This window comes from Pseudophryne corroboree, chromosome 7 (genome assembly GCF_028390025.1).
Source record: "Pseudophryne corroboree isolate aPseCor3 chromosome 7, aPseCor3.hap2, whole genome shotgun sequence".
NCBI classification, from domain to species: domain Eukaryota; kingdom Metazoa; phylum Chordata; class Amphibia; order Anura; family Myobatrachidae; genus Pseudophryne; species Pseudophryne corroboree.
Window position 1 is genome coordinate 350,680,244 of NC_086450.1, and position 16,142 is coordinate 350,696,385.

Genomic DNA, 16,142 nt, shown 5'->3' on the forward strand with positions numbered 1-16,142 from the left:
ACAGGGGGGTGACACAGTGACAGAACACGGGGGGGTGACAGTGACAGAACACGGGGGGTGTGACACAGTAACAGAACATGGTGGGGGTGACACGGTGACAGCACACGGGGGGGGTGACACGGTGACAGAACACGGGGGGGGGGGTGACACAGTGACAGAACACGGGGGGGGTGACAGTGACAGAACACGGGGGGGGTGACATAGTGACAGAACACGGGGGGGGGGTGACACGGTGACAGCACACGGGGGGTGACAGTGACAGAACACGGGGGGGGTGACACAGTGACAGAACACGGGGGTGACAGTGACAGAACACCATGGGGGTGACACGGTGACAGAACACGGGGGTGTGACACAGTGACAGAACACCGGGGGGGTGACACAGTGACAGAACACGGGGGGGTGACAGTGACAGAACACGGGGGGGGTGACACAGTGACAGAACACGGGGGGGTGACACAGTGACAGAACACGGGGGGGTGACAGTGACAGAACACGGGGGGTGCGACACAGTAACAGAACACGGTGGGGGTGACACGGTGACAGCACACGGGGGGTGTGACACGGTGACAGTGACAGAACACTGTACACACACACACACACACACACACACACACACACACACACACACACACACACACACTTTCTCTCACTCACTTTTCCCATTAACTTACTGATCTGGCTGGCAGTGGCAGGAAGGATGGATCTGCAGCAGTCTGGCTCTTGTCCCATGTAGCTCCGCCCCCTGAGGTCCCATGTAGCCCCGCCCATTCATCAGCACATAGCCCCGCCACCTTTTTGGCTGAACACAGCCGTTGTCACTGGGGAGTCTGGAGGCGGGAGGAGGAGGCTGCTACAACGCAGCAGCAGGGGAGAGAGGCGCCGCTGGCAGCTTGGAGGTACTGCAGTGCAGAGCAATGACAAGCAGCTCAGCTGGTCGGGCTGCTTGTCATTGCTTGCTGGTGGGAGGCAGTGGGCCGGGCAGGATCGGTTTGCGGGCCGCATCCGGCCCGCGGGCCGTATTTTGCCCACCCCTACTATAATTGCTGCCAAAGGTGCATCAACAAAGTATTGAGCAAAGGTTATGTACATGTGATTTCTTAGTTTTTTATTTGCAAAAATCTACAAAAAACTTTTTTAACATTGTCATTATGGGGTATTGTGTTTAGAATTTTGAGGGGAAAAAAGAATCTATTCCATTTTGGAATAAGGCTGTAACATAACCGATCAGCAGAGCAACTGAAAAGCGCTGCAGAATCCACAGCAAATCTGCTAAGTTTTTAGTTAAATAACTAAACGCATGCGCCCTGCGTGCCTTGCGCATGCGCAATTAGCAACAAATTGCAGCATAGCGAAAATCGACAACGAGCGAACAACTTGGAATGACCCCCTTTATCCGTGCTTTTCCCTCTCTGTGGAATGCCCTCCCTCGCACAATAAGACTCACCTCTAGTCTCCAAACCTTTAAACGTTCCCTGAAAACTCACCTCTTCAGCCAAGCCTGTCAAATTCCAGACCCACCCACATAACCTTCAATTCTTCCCTATCCAAATCCTCTCTGTACAGTACACATAACCTCACATATTTTGTCTTTCGTTACTCTCACACCCTCCTGACCCTAGGCCAACATTGCTGGGTGATCATATCATACAACCCATTAAGAAGAACCTAGCAATTTGGTGGACCATTATGCCATGCCTATTTCCCTATAGATTGTAAGCTTGCGAGTAGGGTCGTCCTACCTCTATGTCTGTATGTTTTACCCAGTTTGTTCTATTACTGTTGTTCCAATTGAAAAGTGCAATAACTGCCCAAAGATAGGTGTGCCAAGCTTGTGGCATCATATTGAAAAAGACTTGAGGCTATAATTCAGGGGTGGGCAATTATTTCAGCTGAGGGGCCACTTGACATTTCCTGTCAGTATCCGAGGGCCACACACAAAATAGCAGCTCCCCCCACTTGCCAAAAATATAGGGACGTGGCTTCATGTGGAAGGAGTGTGGACAAAAAATAATACAGATTCGTATTAGGCTGCACAATAGTCTCCATTATTCAAATTGCGCCACTTACACACATTACAGCAGGTAGAGCTCCCTTTTACACAATACGGAAGGTAGAGCCCCCTTTTACACATTAACATTTTATTTAGGATAATTATTGCGCAGCAAGCAAATTATCCAGTGTCGTATGGCCCCTGGGGAAAGGCGTGACACAGTGACAGAACACGAGGGGTCACAGATAAGAGTCGGCACCCACACAGTCCAGTCTCCGGGGGCAGCCAGCATCTTCGGGGAAGCTGGTCATGCCCCCGGAGCGAAAGAGAAAAGACCCACCAGGCCACACACCCTTTTAAATTAAGCCACACCCCCTTTTGGGGCACCACAACATAACAAAATGTGGAAAAAGTGAAGCGCTGTGAATACTTTCCGGATGCACTGTATATGGGACCAATAAGTGTTGCAGTAGAAACGTGTCTCTTTATACACAGGTGAATGCAACTATGGAGGGAGAGTGACAGATGACAAAGACAGGCGCCTTCTTATGTCCCTACTATCAATATTCTACAGTGAGGAGATCCAGCAGGACAACTACCGGCTGTCTCCGGGAGATGCTTACTTTGTGCCGCCATATGGCACCTACCAGGTGTGTGTGGGTTCATATTTCTCAGTTGTAACAAATTAGACACTGCTGAAAGCACTGAAATGGTGCTAGAATTACAGGGAATTATAGAATTGCATACTATTTGCACAGGGTTCTAAATTGACCCTAGTTTTAACCAGATAGATACTGTCAGTTCTAGAAAGCAGCAATTTCCGGTCTGGAATGTAACGGCTCCCTCCAGGTAACACAGACACTGCATTAATACACACAGACAGTGGGCCTGATTCAGTTGTGGAGATGTGATTGGCGGTCGCCCATCTGTGACTTTATGCAAATGCAGTTACACAGTCCTTCCCTGGTGTACATCCATGCGTTGAATGGGCAAGTACTGAGATGCCCACTGTCAGTGTCTCTAACTGTAATACCGCCTGGTGCATATGTAGATGTACCATCCAAGCTTGCACAACCCCTGCGTCCCATCTGAGTATGGCCTCAAGTGCAAACGATTCATTGAGTACAAAAACACGTCAGCGGTGTGCCCGCGACATTCTCATAGCGTGCACATAAGACGGACCATCTCATGCGCCTGTTTAGTCACTACCCAGGAACACCCATCCCTGATACCGTGCATCCCAGTCACCAGAGCACCTCTGAGCATACACATGTAACGCATGCATTGCAGGAGTTCTTAGAGAGTTACACACAGTAGGTAAAAAACGCTCAACTCGGTGGTCATCGATATTGCATGTGACTCAGAATCAGGCCTAATAGTCTAACACAAAGCTGCACACACTGCAATAACACAGAGCTGCACACACTGCAATAACACAACTGCACACACTGACACAAGGGGGGTGTACACCAACAGTACATGCCCAGTAAAAACAGACTGAGCAGCCTTGCTACTACACCGGGAGGGACAAACACATAAATCCCTAAGGGTTCAAATACTATAAAAATGTGCAGCATGCATTGGCGCTCAAACCGTAAGATGAATCCCTTGGATTGATGAGGGATGAACGTAATGAAACCATATATTTTTACAGGATAAAGTGCATTTATTTACATGAACAAACTCACCAAGATGAACATACAGTAAAATATACAGGTTTAAAAAACAGTGGTAAAACACAAATGGACTGGAGGCAGTGACTGGTTTAAAGTGACTGTGCAGTAGGTAAACAATCAATCTCTCACCATCTGGTGGCCCTGCGGTGGGCTAGCTTAAAATAAGCAGTTTGGGTCCAGCGCTGAAATAGCCCGGCACCACCACATAGAGCATGAATCAGCACGTGAGTCCTTCCAGAAGTATCACCGCTCCTTTATCCAGTAAGTCCTCTATCCAAATGCAACGCGTTTCGGTCAAGTAACTCTGTCCTTTTTCAAGTTTTGGATGGAGGATCTAAGCCTGGGCACCTATTTATACCCATATGCCAAATTATCATTGCTGTCACCTGTGTTTCAAAGACGCGCCAAATCTTCCCGGCTCGTATTACCGGAAATGACGCGCTTTGCGTACCAGCGCCGGCAGGAAGTGCCGCGGCTTGCGTTCCATAACTTTACCGGAAGTGCTATCCCGGCTGCGGTGATCTCCTCTATATCCTTAGTGGAATCCTCACATCGGACGTGTATCACAAATGGGGTGTGCAACACATTATCCCAATCTAAGTACCAGGCAGTTTTGTTTAGTCCATCATGTCACACATAGGCAGATCATTGTAGTCGAGTCCTCGCCCGCCATCTTTGTTAAGGGAAAGGACACCTTTTTCCATAATCTTGGTGTAGTGGTAAACGGATTTCAATTTCCAACCAGGATTCCTTCTCATTCTCATATATCTTTCAAGGAGAGGACCCTCTCTGACCAAACTTTGTGGTACTTTGTATTCCCACTAGTCCTTCCCTATTACCCGAGTAGGGTCACTCTTCTTTCGGAATATATTAGATGGAATTCTCACAGAGGATGTGTGTCAACATATAAGTCCCAAAATATAAAAAGAGAGAAAAGGAGAAAAAACGATTAAGAATACCCATAATGTTAAAAAGTGATAATAAAACTCAAATTCAATCTAAAAACCACTTTAATTCAAAGGGGTATATTTACTAAGGTCCCGATTTTGACAGAGATGCCGTTTTTTCTTCAAAGTGTCATCTCGGTAATTTACCAAGCAAAAATCACGGCAGTGATGAGGGCATTCGTAATATTTTGGAAGTCCTAGGAAAAAATCACGAATCAATACACCATCGGTCAAATACGCCTGCAATTTGGTAGAAATCGGGAATTTACTAAAAAGTGCAAAACACAAACACTGCCGACAATAGCCAAACACTGCCGTGATGAAATACAAATCGTGAAAAAGTGCTAAAAAAAACAGACCTGCTTTTTTATCCCGTGTTTGTATAGGCATGCACGGATCCATGAGATCCGTGCATGTTTTTCAGTGGGAAGGGGTGGGAAATGTTATAATTTAAAAAAAAAAAATGCGTGGGGTCCCCCCTCCTAAACCAAACCAGCCTCGGGCTCTTTGAGCCGGCCCTGGTTGCAAAAATATTGGAAAAAAATTGACAGGGGTTCCCCCATATTTAAGCAACCAGCACCGGGCTCTGCGCCTGGTCCTGGTTCCAAAAATACAGGGGACAAAAAGCGTAGGGGTCCCCCGTATTTTTGAAACCAGCACCGGGCTCCACTAGCTGGACAGATTCTTCAGCCAATCAGGGAGCGCCACGTTGTGGCACCCTCCTGATCGGCTGTGTGCTCCTGTACTGTCTGACAGGCGGCACACGGCAGTGTTACAATGTAGCGCCTATGCGCTCCATTGTAACCAATGGTGGGAACTTTCAGGTCAGCGGTGAGGTTACTTTCGGTCAACCGCTGACTACAAAGTTCCCACCATTGGTTACAATGGAGCGCATAGGCGCTATATTGTAACACTGCCGTGTGCCGCCTGTCAGACAGTACAGGAGCACACAGCCGATCAGGAGGGTGCCACAACGTGGCGCTCCCTGATTGGCTGAAGAAACCCACTTAGACATCAGTCAGAAGGGGTTTCTGGCATTCGGGGAAAGGGGTCCCATGTGAAAACATGGGTCCCCTTTCAGTTCGTGGTCGGGTGTCCCGTTTTTTTATTTTTACAAATACGTGGATTACAAATGGATTATCCGAGGAGCCCTCTACACTGGATTTGGTGAGTAGGATTTTTTCAACAGGTACACCATGGATTCTACTGGAGAAGAGGACCGACCCTCGTGTGAACATAAGGTAAGTATGTGTATATGGTGGTGTGTATGTATGCATTAAAGTTATACTTTCAAGGTGTGTGTGTAATGTCTTTATTGGGGTATTTTTTTAGTAGTAGTACTACAGGTACCAGCGGGCCCGGTTTTCCGCCGCATGCTGGTACTTGTGGTTCTCCAAGTACCAGCTTGTGGGGGAGGCTTGCTGGGACTTGTAGTACTGCTACTAAAAACAATATTCATTACTTTCAACAAAGGCTATCAGCCCCCCATCCGCAGCCTATTGGATGGGGGGGGGGCAGCCTCGGGCTTCACCCCTGGCCCTTGGGTGGCTGGGGGGGGGACCCCTTGATTGAAGGGGTCCCCACTCCCCCAGGGTACCCCGGCCAGGGGTGACTAGTTGGATATTTGATGCCACGGCCGCAAGGCACTGTATAAAAGTGACCCCCGGCTGTGGCATTATCTGTCCAGCTAGTGGAGCCGGTGCTGGTTTCAAAAATACGGGGGACCCCTACGCTTTTTGTCCCCCGTATTTTTGGAACCAGGACCAAGCGCAGAGCCCGGTGCTGGTTGCTTAAATATGGGGGAACCCCTGTCAATTTTTTTCCAATATTTTTGCAACCAGGGCCGACTCAAAGAGCCCGAGGCTGGTTTGGCTTAGGAGGGGGGACCCCACGCAATTTTTTTTTAAAGTTTAAACATTTTTTTTTTTTTTTTTACAAGGTGCACAATGAAGCCCTGCACGGATCTCTCAGATCCGGCCGAGATTCATTGTATTAAAGTCGGCAGTGTTTTACAAGTCACTCACGTAAAACACTGCCTAAAAAAACGAATGACATCGACATCGGAAAAAACGAAAATGCAGAATACGGCAGCTTAGTAAATTAGTCGTAATCAATTAGAAAAGTTGCATATTTACACTTTCGATGTCATTCGTGATTGAACTTTGACCTCAAACGGGAAAATACGATTCTTAGTAAATTTACCCCAAAGTCGGCATTGTGGCCATTGGGTTTTAAGGAGTTTAGGTCAAATATCCAACGCATCTCATTTTGCGCCAGACGTTTTTCAAGATCTCTATTTTTCCAGTTGGGTTTGTGTTTTACCACTGTTTTTTAAACCTGTATATTTTACTGTATGTTCATGTTGGTGAGTTTGTTCATGTAAATAAATGCACTTTATCCTGTAAAAATATATGGTTTCATTACGTTCATCCCTCATCAATCCAAGGGATTCATCTTACGGTTTGAGCGCCAATGCATGCTGCACATTTTTATAACAACTGCACACACTGCAATAACACAACTGCACACACTGCAATAACACAGATCTGCACACATTACAATAACACAAACCTGCACACATTGCAATAACACAGAGCTGCACGCACTGCAATGACACAGAGCAGCACACACTGCAATAACACAACTGCACACACTGCAATAACACAGATCTGCACACATTACAATAACACAAAGCTGCACACATTGCAATAACACAGAGCTGCACAAACTGCAATGACACAGAGCAGCACACACTGCAATAACACAAATGCACACAGTGCAATAACACAGAGCTGCACACACTGAATAAGACAACTGCACACACTGCAATGACACAGAGCTGCTAACACTGCAATAACACAAAAGCACACACTGCAATAACACAGAGCTGCACACACTGCAATAACACAATTGCACACAGCAATAACAGAGATGAACACACAGCAATAACACAGAACTGCACACTGGGCCTAATTCATGGTTGATTGCAAAACAACATTTCTCTTACGTCCTAGAGGATGCTGGGGACTCCAAAAGGACCATGGAGTATAGACGGGATCCGCAGGAGCTTGGGCACACTGAAAATACTTTCTCTATCGTCCTAGTGGATGCTGGGGTTCCTGAAAGGACCATGGGGAATAGCGGCTCCGCAGGAGACAGGGCACAAAAAGTAAAGCTTTAGGATCAGGTGGTGTGCACTGGCTCCTCCCCCTATGACCCTCCTCCAAGCCTCAGTTAGATTTTTGTGCCCGGCCGAGAAGGGTGCAATCTAGGTGGCTCTCCTAAAGAGCTGCTTAGAAAAGTTTAGCTTAGGTTTTTTATTTTACAGTGAGTCCTGCTGGCAACAGGATCACTGCAACGAGGGACTTAGGGGAGAAGAAGTGAACTCACCTGCGTGCAGGATGGATTGGCTTCTTTGGCTACTGGACATTAGCTCCAGAGGGACGATCACAGGTACAGCCTGGATGGTCACCGGAGCCTCGCCGCCGGCCCCCTTGCAGATGCTGAAAAGAGAAGAAGGTCCAGAATCGGCGGCAGAAGACTCCTCAGTCTTCTTAAGGTAGCGCACAGCACTGCAGCTGTGCGCCATTGCTCTCAGCACACTTCACACGGCAGTCACTGAGGGTGCAGGGCGCTGGGAGGGGGGCGCCCTGGGAGGCAATGTAAACCTATTTTTTGGCAAAAAATACCTCACATATAGCCTCCGGGGGCTATATGGAGATATTTAACCCCTGCCAGAATCCGTTGAAGAGCGGGAGACGAGCCCGCCGAAAAAGGGGCGGGGCCTATCTCCTCAGCACACAGCGCCATTTTCCCTCACAGAAAGGCTGGAGGGAAGGCTCCCAGGCTCTCCCCTGCACTGCACTACAGAAACAGGGTTAAAACAGAGAGGGGGGGCACTAATTTGGCGTTAGAAATATATAAAAAGATGCTATAAGGGAAAACACTTATATAAGGTTGTCCCTATATAATTATAGCGTTTTTTGGTGTGTGCTGGCAAACTCTCCCTCTGTCTCTCCAAAGGGCTAGTGGGTCCTGTCCTCTATCAGAGCATTCCCTGTGTGTGTGCTGTGTGTCGGTACGTGTGTGTCGACATGTATGAGGACGATGTTGGTGAGGAGGCGGAGCAATTGCCTGTAATGGTGATGTCACTCTCTAGGGAGTCGACACCGGAATGGATGGCTTATTTAGGGAATTACGTGATAATGTCAACACGCTGCAAGGTCGGTTGACGACATGAGACGGCCGACAAACAATTAGTACCGGTCCAGACGTCTCAAAAACACCGTCAGGGGTTTTAAAACGCCCGTTTACCTTAGTCGGTCGACACAGACACGGACACTGAATCCAGTGTCGACGGTGAATAAACAAACGTATTCCTTATTAGGGCCACACGTTAAGGGCAATGAAGGAGGTGTTACATATTTCTGATACTACAAGTACCACAAAAGAGGGTATTATGTGGGATGTGAAAAAACTACCTGTAGTTTTTCCTGAATCAGATAAATTAAATGAAGTGTGTGATGATGCGTGGGTTCCCCCCGATAGAAAATTATTGGCGGTATACCCTTTCCCGCCAGAAGTTAGGGCGCGTTGGGAAACACCCCTTAGGGTGGATAAGGCGCTCACACGCTTATCAAAACAAGTGGCGGTACCGTCTATAGATAGGGCCGTCCTCAAGGAGCCAGCTGACAAGAGGCTGGAAAATATCATATAAAAGTATATACACACATACTGGTGTTATACTGCGACCAGCGATCGCCTCAGCCTGGATGTGCAGAGCTGGGGTGGCTTGGTCGGATTCCCTGACTAAAAATATTGATACCCTTGACAGGGACAGTATTTTATTGACTATAGAGCATTTAAAGGATGCATTTCTATATATGCGAGATGCACAGAGGGATATTTGCACTCTGGCATCAAGAGTAAGTGCGATGTCCATATCTGCCAGAAGATGTTTATGGACACGACAGTGGTCAGGTGATGCAGATTCCAAACGGCACAAAGGTGTATTGCCGTATAAAGGAAGAGGAGTTATTTGGGGTCGGTCCATCGGACCTGGTGGCCACGGCAACTGCTGGAAAATCCACCGTTTTTACCCTAAGTCACATCTCTGCAGAAAAAGACACCGTCTTTTCAGCCTCAGTCCTTTCGTCCCTATAAGAGTCATATTTGCCCAGGGATAGAGGAAAGGGAAGAAGACTGCAGCAGGCAGCCCATTCCCAGGAACAGAAGCCTTCCACCGCTTCTGCCAAGCTCTCAGCATGACGCTGGGACCGTACAGGACCCCTGGATCCTACAAGTAGTATCCCAGGGGTACAGATTGGAATGTCGAAACGTTTCCCCCTCGCAGGCTCCTGAAGTCTGCTTTACCAAGGTATCCCTCCGACAAGGAGGCAGTATGGGAAAAAATTCACAAGCTGTATTCCCAGCAGGTGATAATCAAATTACCCCTCCTACAACAAGGAAAGGGGTATTATTCCACACTATATTGTGGTACTGAAGCCAGAAGGCTAGGTGAGACCTATTCTAAATCTAAAAAAATTTGAACACTTACAAAGGTTCAAATCAAGATGGAGTCACTCAGAGCAGTGATAACGAATCACTAAGGGTACCTCAGGTTCGTGGTATAGAACTGTCACTGTCAGTTTCAGACGCTGCCGTTTGGATTGTCCACGGCACCCCGGGTCTTTACCAAGGTAATGGCCGAAATGATGATTCTTCTTCGAAGAAAAGGCGTCTTAATTACCCCTTACTTGGACGATCTCCTGATAAGGGCAAAGTCCAGGGAACAGTTGGAGGTCGGAGTAGCACTATCTCGGATACTGCTACAACAGCACGGATGGATTCTAAATATTCCAAAATCGCAGCTGATCCTGACGACACGTCTGCTGTGCCTAGGGATGATTCTGGACACAGTCCAGAAAAAGGTGTTTCTCCCGGAAGAGAAAGCCAGGGAGTTATCCGAGCTAGTCAAGAACCTCCTAAAACCAGGAAAAGTGTCAGTGCATCATTGCACAAGGGTCCTGGTAAAAATGGTGGCTTCCTACGAAGCAATTCCATTCGGCAGATTTCACGCAAGAACTTTTCAGTGGGATCTGCTGGACAAATGGTCCGGATCGCATCTTCAGATGCATCAGCGGATAACCCTATATCCAAGGACAAGGGTGTCTCTCCTGTGGTGGTTACAGAGTGCTCATCTTCTAGAGGGCCGCAGATTCGGCATTCAGGATTGGATGCTGGTGACCACGGAGGCCAGCCCGAGAGGCTGGGGAGCAGTCACACAAGGAAAAAATTTCCAGGGAGTGTGATCAAGTCTGGAGACTTTTCTCCACATAAATATACTGGAGCTAAGGGTAAATTTATAATGCTCTAAGCTTAGCAAGACCTCTGCTTCAAGGTCAGCCGGTATTGATCCAGTGGGAAAAACATCACGGCAGTCGCCCACGTAAACAGACAGGGCGGCACAAGAAGCAGGAGGGCAATGGCAAAAACTGCAAGGACTTTTCGCTGGGCGGAAAATCATGTGATAGCACTGTCAGCAGTGTTTCATTCCGGGAGTGGAAACTGGGAAGCAGACTTCCTCAGCAGGCACGACCTCCACCCGGGAGAGTGGAAACTTCATCGGGAAGTTTTTCCACATGATTGTGAACCGTTGGGAAATACCAAAGGTGGACATGATGGCGTCCCGTCTGAACAAAAAACGGGACAGGTATTGCGCCAGGTCAAGAGACCCTCAGGCAATAGCTGTGGACGTTCTGGTAACACCGTGGGTGTACCAGTCGGTGTATGTGTTCCCTCCTCTGCTTCTCATACCTAAGGTACTGAGAATTATAAGACGTAGAGGAGTAAGAACTATACTCATGGCTCCGGATTGGCCAAGAAGGACTTGGTACCCGGAACTTCAAGAGATGCTCACAGAGGACTTATGGCCTCTGCCGCTAAGAAGGGACTTGCTTCAGCAAGTACCATGTCTGTTCCAAGACTTACCGCAGCTGCGTTTGACGGCATGGCGGTGGAACGCCGGATCCTAAGGGAAAAAGGCATTCCGGAAGAGGTCATTCCTACCCTGGTCAAAGCCAGGAAGGAGGTGACCGCACAACATTATCACCACATGTGGCGAAAATATGTTGCGTGGTGTGAGGCCAGGAAGGCCCCACGAAGAAATTTCAACTCGGTCGATTCCTGCATTTCCTGCAAACAGGAGTGTCTATGGGCCTCAAATTGGGGCCCATTAAGGTTCAAATTTCGGCCCTGTCGATTTTCTTCCAGAAAGAATTGGCTTCAGTTCCTGAAGTCCAGAAGTTTGTCAAGGGAGTATTGCATATACAACCCCCTTTTGTGCCTCCAGTGGCACTGTGGGATCTCAACGTAGTTCTGGGATTCCTCAAATCACATTGGTTTAAAACCAGTCAAATCTGTGGATTTGAAGCATCTCACATGAAAAGTGACCATGCTCTTGGCTCTGGCCTGGGCCAGGCGAGTGTCAAATTGGTGGGTTTTTTCTCAAAAAAGCCCATATCTATTTGTCCATTCGGACAGGGCAGAGCTGCGGACTCGTCCCCAGTTCTCTCCCTAAGGTGGTGTCAGTGTTTCACCTGAACCAGCTTATTGTGGTGCCTTGCGCCTACTAGGGACTTGGAGGACTCCAAGTTGCTGGATGTTGTCAGGGCCCTGAAAGTATAGGTTCCAGGACGGCTGGAGTCAGGAAAACTGACTTGCTGTTATCCTGTATGCACCCAACAAACTGGGTGCTCTTGCTTCTAAGCAGACTATTGCTAGTTGGATGTGTAATACAATTCAGCTTGCACATTCTGTGGCAGGCCTGCCACAGCCAAAATATGTAAATGCCCATTCCACAAGGAAGGTGGGCTCATCTTGGGCGGCTGCCCGAGGGGTCTCGGCTTTACAACTTTGCCGAGCGGCTATTTAGTCAGGGGCAAACACGTTTGTAAAATCCTACAAATTTGATACCCTGGCTAAGGAGGACCTGGAGTTCTCTCATTCGGTGCTGCAGAGTCATCCGCACTCTCCCGCCCGTTTGGGAGCTTTGGTATAATCCCCATGGTCCTTTCAGGAACCCCAGCATCCACTAGGACGATAGAGAAAATAAGAATTTACTTACCGATAATTCTATTTCTCGGAGTCCGTAGTGGATGCTGGGCGCCCATCCCAAGTGCGGATTATCTGCATTACTTGTACATAGTTACAAAAATCGGGTTATTATTGTTGTGAGCCATCTTTTCAGAGGCTCCGCTGTTATCATACTGTTAACTGGGTTCAGATCACAGGTTGTACAGTGTGATTAGTGTGGCTGGTATGAGTCTTACCCGGGATTCAAAATCCTTCCTTATTGTGTACGCTCGTCCGGGCACAGTATCCTAACTGAGGCTTGGAGGAGGGTCATAGGGGGAGGAGCCAGTGCACACCACCTGATCCTAAAGCTTTACTTTTTGTGCCCTGTCTCCTGCGGAGCCGCTATTCCCCATGGTCCTTTCAGGAACCCCAGCATCCACTACGGACTCCGAGAAATAGAATTATCGGTAAGTAAATTCTTATTTAAACTGGGTGTGAACTGGCTCCTCCCTCTATGCCCCTCCCCCAGACCTCAGTTAGACTTTGTGCCCAGGACTGACTGGACACACACTAGGGGAGCTCTCCTGAGTTTCTCTAGAAAAGACTTTTGTTAGGTTTTTTATTTTCAGGGAGACCGCGGGCTACAGGCTCCCTGCAGCGAGGGACTGAGGGGAGAGAGGTCAGACCTATTTCTACTTAGTTAAGGGCTCTGCTTCTTAGGCTACTGGACACCATTAGCTCCCGAGGGTTCGATCACTTAGTGCGCCTAGCTGCTTGTTCCCGGAGCTGCGCCGTCACCCCCCTCACAGAAGCCAGAAGAAAGAAGTCGGGTGAGTATGAGAAGAACAGAAGACTTCAGGACGGCAGAAGACTTCAGTAACGCTGTGCTCCATGCTCCCACACATTATCACGGAAGGCACTCACAGGGTGCAGGGCGCTGGGGGGCGCCCTGGGCAGCATGTTACTGAGGCCTTTCCGGTGCCTCTGCACCGTTTCTCAGACCCCCGCCGGCATTTTTGCAATTTCAAATTTGGCGGGCTGAAGCGCGCCGGGAAGGGGCGGAGCTTCGTCGCGCGGCTCACAGCACCATCTTCTCCTCCAACACAGAACAGAAAAACACACCCAGACGCGCTGTCACAGCTGCCAGTAGGGATTGTCAGTCCCAATGAAAACTGTAAAAAGTAAGTGAAAAACTGGTGCTAGATGTTTCCCGAACAATGAAGACTGTGGATGAATTCCAATAAAATAACATAAATTTATTAATTAACTAAACATCACGTGCTAAAAACAGGAAATAATTCCAATATAAACATATAATGAAGGGCATTATATGTTTATATTGGAATTATTTCCTGTTTTTAGCACGTGATGTCTAGTTAATTAATAAATTTATGTTATTTTATTGGAATTCATCCACAGTCTTCATTGTTGGGGAAACATCTAGCGCCAGTTTTTCACTTACTTCTCCTCCAACACGCTGCTGAAGGAGACGCTGCCCGCAACTCCTCTCACAGTAACGGGGAGCTAATCGGGAGGGGGGGGGGGGGGGCGCAGTTGTGGTGCATTTTATTGTTGTATAAGCAGCGCTGGTCACATATATCTCTTGACGGGATATATGGGCGCTGGGGTGTGAGCTGGCATACTCCCTCTGTGTCCTCTATCTGGGCTTCATTGTGGGCCTGTCCCCTAGCTGAGACATTCTGTGTGTGTCCGTGTGTTGTTACTACGTGTCGGCATGTCTGAGGCTGAATGTTATTCACCGGAGGAGGTTATGGGGGGAGCGGATGCGGGGCTAGATTTGGGCCTGTTGGCGCAGCCGACACCTGATTTACTCGCATTGCTAAGTACGATTAACACGAATGTAGCTTCTTTATCAAAGAGGTTGGATAAGTCGGAGTCACAGACACAGGTGTGGAAAAAGTCCATGGAGGAGGCTTTGTCTCAGGTGCAGACCCAATCGGGGTCGCAAAAGCGGCCGTTTAATCAAGTGGTAGATACTGATACCGACACAGATTTTGATTCCGAGGTCGATTTCACTGAGGCTGCTTTACATCCACGATTAGTTAAGAGTATTCAATACATGATTGTGGCTATAAAAGAGGTTTTACACATTTCTGATGAACCTGCGGTACAGGAAACAAGGATTTGCTTGTTCAAGGGAAAAAAACCTGAGGTGAAGTTCCCCCCTCTCATGAAATGAATACTCTTTGTGAAAAGGCTTGGGAGTCGCCGGACAAGAGGTGGCAGATTCCCAAGAGGATTTACATGGCGTATCCTTTCCCCTTTGATGACAGGGAAAAATTGGAGTCGTCTCCAAATGTTGACAAAGCTCTATCTCGTTTGTCTAAGAAAGTGGTGCTTCCGTCTCCTGACACGGCAGCTCTCAAGGTTTCCGGCGGATCGCAAGCTGGAGACGTCTCTGAAGTCCATTTTCGCTAATTCGGGTGAATTGCTCAGACCTGCTGTGGCGTCGGTATGGGTGAGTAGTGCTATTGTTAATGGGCTGAGAATTTAGCTAATGATATGGATACCCTTGATAAAGATAATGTTCTTTTGACTCTTGGTTATATCAAGGACGCTGCAGATTACCTGAAGGATGCGGCGAGGGATGTTTGTCTCTTGGGATCAAGAGCCAATGCCATGTCAATATCGGCCAGGAGGGCGTTGTGGATCCATCAATGGAATGCTGATGCCGACTCCAAGAGAGCTATGGAAGCTTTACCCTTCAAAGGTACTGTCTTGTTTTCGGACAGCTTGGCTGACCTGTTCTCTACCGCGACTGCGGGCAAGTCCTATTTTCTTCCCTATGTTCCCACACAACAGAAAAAGGCACCACATCAGCAGATGCAGTCCTTTCGTCCCAATAAATACAGGCGTGGAAAAGGATCGTCCTTCCTCGCTTCAAAGGGTAGAGGAAGGGGAAGGAAGTCGCCTGCCGTGTCAGGCGCCCAGGACCAAAAGTCCTCCCCTGCCTCTACCAAGTCCACCGCATGACGCTGGGGCTTCCCTGGGGGAGTCCGGACCGGTGGGGGGCCATCTTCGAATCTTCAGTCAGGTCTGGATTCGATCAGACCTGGATCCTTGAGTCCTAGAGATTGTGTCTCAGGGATACAAGCTGGAGTTTCGGGAGGTGCCCCCTCACCGGTTTTTCATTACGGCCTTACCAGTGTCTCTTCCGGACAGGGAGGTGGTGCTGGCAGCGATACAAAAATTGTGTCAACAGAGGGTCATTGTTCCCATTCCCCCGTCCCAACGGGGGGAGGGGTTTTACTCGAGCCTCTTTGTTGTGCCGAAACCGGACGGTTCGGTCAGACCGATTTTAAATCTAAAATCCCTCAATCCATACTTGAAAGTTTTCAAGTTCAAGATGGAATCTCTTCGAGCTGTGATTGCCAGCCTGGAAGTGGGGGATTTTATGGCGTTAGTCGACATAAAGGATGCCTACTTACA

At 48.3% G+C, this 16,142-nt stretch overlaps 1 protein-coding gene across 2 annotated transcripts in view; it reads left to right on the forward strand.

The window, feature by feature from the left end:
* The window catches only part of DNAH3 (dynein axonemal heavy chain 3), a 952,415-nt gene that overhangs the window by 891,792 nt on the left and 44,481 nt on the right, over nt 1-16,142 (forward strand). For both annotated transcript variants that reach the window (XM_063934423.1, XM_063934424.1), the window contains one exon: nt 2,489-2,643. In XM_063934423.1, coding sequence (XP_063790493.1) covers nt 2,489-2,643 — 155 coding nt within the window. The remainder of the gene's footprint in view (nt 1-2,488; nt 2,644-16,142) is intronic.